This window comes from Alosa pseudoharengus, unplaced genomic scaffold, assembly GCF_046254945.1.
Source record: "Alosa pseudoharengus isolate Yale_2024_CS ecotype anadromous, Long Island Sound unplaced genomic scaffold, YU_APseudo_1.1 YU_APseudo_1.1_scf_4, whole genome shotgun sequence".
In the NCBI taxonomy this organism is placed as follows: Eukaryota; Metazoa; Chordata; class Actinopteri; order Clupeiformes; family Clupeidae; genus Alosa; species Alosa pseudoharengus.
In genome coordinates this window covers 18,000,344-18,006,100 of record NW_027468774.1, presented here as the reverse complement: position 1 = coordinate 18,006,100, position 5,757 = coordinate 18,000,344, and the positions used below count along the sequence as shown (strand labels likewise).

At 47.6% G+C, this 5,757-nt stretch overlaps 1 protein-coding gene across 5 annotated transcripts in view; it reads left to right on the top strand.

Moving 5' to 3' along the window:
* septin9a (septin 9a) overlaps nt 1-5,352 on the top strand; it is a 74,119-nt gene extending 68,767 nt beyond the window's left edge. For all 5 annotated transcript variants that reach the window (XM_076265087.1, XM_076265089.1, XM_076265088.1 and 2 more), the window contains 3 exons: nt 142-238; nt 3,361-3,412; nt 3,536-5,352. In XM_076265087.1, the coding sequence (XP_076121202.1) occupies nt 142-238; nt 3,361-3,412; nt 3,536-3,668 (282 nt within the window). In that variant the 3' untranslated portion in view covers nt 3,669-5,352. The remainder of the gene's footprint in view (nt 1-141; nt 239-3,360; nt 3,413-3,535) is intronic.
* Nucleotides 5,353-5,757: the final 405 nt, after the last annotated feature.

The following is a 5,757-nucleotide window of genomic DNA, read 5'->3' as shown; positions in this document are numbered from 1 at the left end:
CATGCTAAACATTTGTGTAATCTATTTAACATTTGATAGGATACCTACAGGCATATACTGTACCTCCTGAATGTGTCTTCAGCCTTTGTCCTGTGCTAAGCTGATGTTAATGTCCAGCTGCACCTCCTCTCTGTGTCTCAGGAGATGATCCCGTTTGCGGTGGTGGGCAGTGACCTGGAGTACCAGGTGAATGGGCGGAGGCTCCTGGGGAGGAAGACCAAATGGGGAACCATAGAAGGTACCGGAGCACTCTCTCCCTTAAAGGAACCGTATGTAAGAAATGTAATTCAATTAATCATAAAATGGCCCTGATCACTAGACATTAGGAAATCATGCTAATTTCAAATACTTATATCACTGACAACAATAGTCCGGCCAGGATATCGTCATTTAAAAAAGTGAAGTTGCAGCCCTCAACTGATGTTGATGTTTACATATTTGTGTTTTAGCCTGATCCGCCACCCTCCACCTATCTAGTAATCACAAAGTCAGTAGTGTTTCGGCATCTGGGTTGCCAGCTCTGCTCTAGTTACCACATCTGCGGTGTACACCGCTCTACAGTATTTTGAAAGTGATTGTAGTACCAGTTTTGGCCAAAATCCTACATACGGTTCCTTTAAACTTCCACATAAACTCCCAATAGCACAGAGGTCAACCAGCCGTGTGTGGGGCCCAGGCACAGTAGCCGAGTGTCGTAAAGGAGACGGACTGACCGGTCTTTATGTTTTGTCACAAGTGCATTGTGGTAAAGAACTTGAGCAGATGATGCTGAAAATAGAGTGATGGGTAATGGCACACCTTGTGTGAAGGAGCAGCCGTGGCCTACTGGTTAGCGCTTCGGACTTGTAACCGGAGGGTTGCCGGTTCGAACCAAGCGCCACTGACTGCGTCGGGATTAGTGTGTGCTTCACCTCACTGTGTGTTCACTGTGTGCTGAGTGTGTTTCACTAATTCACGGATTGGGATAAATGCAGAGACCAAATTTCCCTCACGGGATCAAAAGAGTATATATACTTATACTTAAGTGTTACTCTTATTGTCCCTGTTATTGTCTCTATAGACAAAACCACATATGCAGCCATTTCCCTATTCATTTCCCTTCCAGAATCCATAGAAAGCATATTTAACAGCTTAAATCAGACAGTCATTTCTAAATCGTGTATCCCACATGTATAAGTTGGATAGGGCAGTCTGCTTAAGCTGAGATGCCATCAGCAGTGAGACTGACCACAGTCATTTTTAACCTGGCATTCACTGCTGTCTGAGTGCCATCTGCTCTCTGGTATCAACTCTTGCTGTGTGTGTGTGTGTGTGTGTGTGTGTGTGTGTGTGTGTGTGTGTGTGTGTGTGTGTGTGTGTGTGTGTGTGTGTGTGTGTGTGGGTGTGGGTGGGTGTGGGTGGGTGGGTGTGCAGGTAGGGAGGGAGAGTTGTTTAGTTGTGAGTTCAGAGTTCGTCAGCCTCTTTAGCTGATGAACTCTGAAAAGACGAGACATGAGGAAAAGAGAGAAGGACCCCACATGTGGAGGGAGGACTCTGTGTCCCACAGATGGCCGCTCCATTGCACCACACACACACAGACACACACACACACAGACGTGCTCACCACCACCATGCATAAACAATCAGAGCTCTTGCTCTCTCGGTGGGTGGGTATGTGCAAGTGTGTGTGGGTGCCTCATTGTGCTAGAGCCGCAGGGAACGCCTCTGACCTCCAGTAGCAGCTTTTCTAGGTGACTGGGCAGAAGGCAGGCAACCGCGTTTCCCACAGTCCCACTTCCTGTAGGGAGCTGCCAGCCTTTCCGTTTGTGTCCGAGTTTTTTTGACTTTTATTGATTTCATTGTGCACAGGTCTAAAGAGATTTGCTAGGGCTGAATGATTTTTCTGACAGATATTTTGATTGTGATCTGGTTAGCGATGTGATTTGCGATGCATGCCAAGCTTCAGTTCAAGATTCACTATATGATACAAAACATGTGTTTAATATAACATTGAATTGACCGTTCTTGAAATATTGACCATTAGGGTCAGAGTCAATTTGCTAATTGCTTTCCTTAAAATTGAAATAGAATCAAAATTGTGATTTTCAGCTCTAAAACTTGCAATGAATGAAACTCAGCCATGCACCCCGTAAGCAGCAGGGACATAACACTTGAGCTGATTGGGCGGTAGAACGCCTCAGTCTTTCCCCAGTTCCCATCACCTGCAAACGCCCATCCTAACATCCGTCCGCCCATCCGTCCATCTTAACCTTTGAGTCCCAGATAAGGAGTCACCTCACATGAACAGCAAGACTAGCTTGGGTCTGACTGTAGGCCAAAATTGGGTGCGACGTGGCACACAGTGAACGCTGCACTGTGAACGCGGCAGGATGCCCCCGTGTGTGTGTGTGCATGTGTGCATGTGTGTGTGTGCATGTGTGCGTGTGTGTGTGGGTGCGTGTGTGTGTGTGTGTGTGTGTGTGCACGTGTGTGTGTGAGTGTGTGTGTTCATGCGTGAGTGTGTGTGTGCATGCCACACACAGTGAGTGGTGAGGTGGCAGCCAGGCTAATCAGTGTGGTTAGATTGGCACAGATGGCCCTGGCATCAGCCTGCAGGTGACCCATCCTCTCCTCTCTCCCGCCGTGCCCGCATCCTCTGTGCCACGCGGCCTGGCAGCCAGCCTGCTCCTGCGGCTGATTAACTCACCGCCGCGTGACGGAACTCCAGCGGGCCTCTCTCCTCCTCCGTAAGGAGTTTTAATTTCCTCTCGCAGGAAGTTTGGAGGCGTCGCTGGTGCAGTTATCTCTTTTCTTTTTTTTGGCGGGAGGGGGGGGGGGGGTTGAGGAGTGTGGGGTGGGGGTGTGATCTATAATTCATACATCCTCCACACCAGCCAGGCGCCAGCACGCTCATCAGGCAGAATTTGTCAAGCCGTCAGGCCTTATCTGCCTGCGGAAGAGGCTTTAAATGAATTGAATTACTGGGGCCGATGCCTTATCTCCCTCGGGCTCCGACTCGCACTCCCACTCACACACTGCAGTCTGAAAAATAGCAGCTGCAAAAGTGCCCCCTAGTGACCAAAGGTGAGACTGCAGTTAAGCAGTCTGCAGATTTTTACCTCTGAACTCCAGTTAAGAGTGTAGTCACAAAAACCCGCCTCCCCATGGATGATGGTCAGGTGACACGTACACAGTAATAATGCTTTAGGTGTTTCAAATTACAATTAAATATGCAGTTCAGTGATAAAAGACCTGGATGTTGTATAGAACCTATGCCAAACTGTATTGTCTACATACTGTATGTGTTATTTCTTTCAAACTAAATAAGAAGCTATATAATATAAGCAATGAAATATTCTCTCTCTTTCTCTCCATGTACAGTTGAGAATATTGCCCACTGTGAGTTTGCCTACCTTCGGGACCTGCTGATCAGGTGAGGGTCATACTCCAGACAGTCCTCTAGCAAGAGGGGCTTGAGAGGAAGGGCTTTGGGACCCAAATGATGTAATCCTGACAGAGTTTGTTTGTTTGTTTATGTGTGTCGTCATCTTTACAGGACCCACATGCAGAACATTAAGGACATCACCAGCAGCATCCACTACGAGGTGTACCGCGTGCGGCGGCTCAACGAGAACAACACGCAGGCCAACGGCGTGGCCGACCACCACCTCACCTCCCACGAGATGTAGCTGCTCTGCTCCACGCCTGACAGCAGCAGCAGCAGCAGCTCCCCACCCAGCACCCCACCCGCCCGTCTCCACCCTCCACCAGCCTCCGTCTCCCCACGCTGCTTCCTCTCTCCTGCTTCCACTTCCTCCTCCTTTCCACTTTCTCTGCTCTCTGATTGGCCCACGCCAGAGGTCAAGGGGTCAGCACGGATGGACGGAGCATCGTCTCGCCTTGTCTGTTTTGGAACATTGTCGCTTCAGAAAGCCAAAACTCTCTCTCTCTCTCTCGCCTACAGCAATGCCAAACCACACCAATACTCGTCTATGCATGCAACACAGACACACGCACACACGCACACAGTCACAAATGTACACCCTTGCTATTGTGATCAGGTGTATTTCAAGTGTTTTCATCTATCGCCATTTTTTGTCTCAGCTGCATGCACGTGTGTGTGTGTGTGTGTGTTTGTTTGTGTGCGTGCATGCATAGGAGAAAAGTTAGAATGAAACAGGACCCAGTGGAGGAAACTGTCTGCCACTGACACTAGAAATACTCCATTACCAGGTGCCCATGCCAGGTGCCCATGCCAGGTGCCCATGCCGGGCGATAGAAGAGATTTATGCAGTGCCCACTTCATTCCATTGAACACATCCCATTGTACTGGACTGAACTGAATTATCTGTTGAGACGACTAGGCTGTGCCATGTACATTTCCACAGCATTAGCAAAGTATGGACACAACCAAGGTACAGAAGGCTTTGTTAGTGTGTGTGTGTGTGTGTGTGTGTGAGTGTGAAAGAGAGAGAGATTGGACAACAGGAGAGGCAGGCGTTTTATTTCAAGGGAGTTTTCCCACGATGTCCATTCCTTACCTGTTAGTTCACTAATTCACATATAGTGTTTGAAGTGGCAGACTGCGTCCACAGTGCCAAGTCTCAGTGTCACTGACAGAAGGTTTTGTTTCCCCCAATGGCCCAGTTGTTCAGTATTGTCCACTCTGACTAGTGCCTTAAAAACTCGAAAACATGTCTCTACCGTCCTTACCTGTTGTTTTTATATATGATATCATTTCAGAGTGATTTTAAGAGTAGTATTTATGGACATGGGAAAGGTGAACTGCAGCCCCCCCCCCCCTTCCAGCTCCAGGCGTCTAGTGGTAGTCTCAGGCCCAGGCTCTGGCCTTATTTATTGGTGACTTGTGTGCTCACTCTGGGTTTGAACTGGAAGGAGAGTGCCCATGTCATCCATCTTAAAGCGTAGGTGTGTTTGTGTTAGTACACGTCAGGATTTTTGTGTGTGTGTGTGAGTGGCTAGGAATGGCCGTTTGTGCACACATGCGCGTGTGTGTGTGTGTGTGTGTGTGTGTGTGTGTGTGCGCGCGCGCTCATTCCTCTGTGTATTCAGGTCAGGCTCTCCAACCTGTCCTCATTATGCCTTAAACCCTCCTCCACCCCTCCTTGTGAGCCAGACCAAGGTGGAGGTCAGAGTGACCCACGCAGAAAGACACAGTTGCAGCCTTCAGTCATTTCAGCCAATACTTTGTTTAAGCTCAGAACCTTGGGGCTTTCTTTCTCTCTCTTATTTTTTCATTTTTGTTGTCTTGTGCTGTATATTCATTATGTGTGATCTTTTTTGTACTGGTATTAAGAATAACACAAATATCTTTGTTATCCTGTTATTTTAAAGAAATAAAAGTTAAGTTCTAAGTAAGCACGTCTATGCATCTTCATTACTGGTTTTCCCATCAAACTGATGGTAAGAATTGCTGTTCAGTGATTTAAGTGTATAAGAACAGGACCACAAGTGTTATTAAATCATCTCTTTCTCTTGTTCCCCATCTCTTTTTTTTCTCTCTCTCTTTTTCTTTCCCTCTCTATCATTTTATTTTTTTCTCTCTCCTCTTTCCCTCTCTCTACCCCTTTCTCTCTTGCTCTCACTCACTCTCTCCTGTCTGAGAGGCTGATTCCTGGTACTCTGCAGCCAATGACTGACTTTGATGGAGAGCCATGTGAAAGTTGAAAGCTCTGTGATGTTTCCAGGGGGTTTCTTATTTCCCCCCCATCATGGAGCAATACAAATCCCTATTCATCTGCATATTGTTCAGGTGCC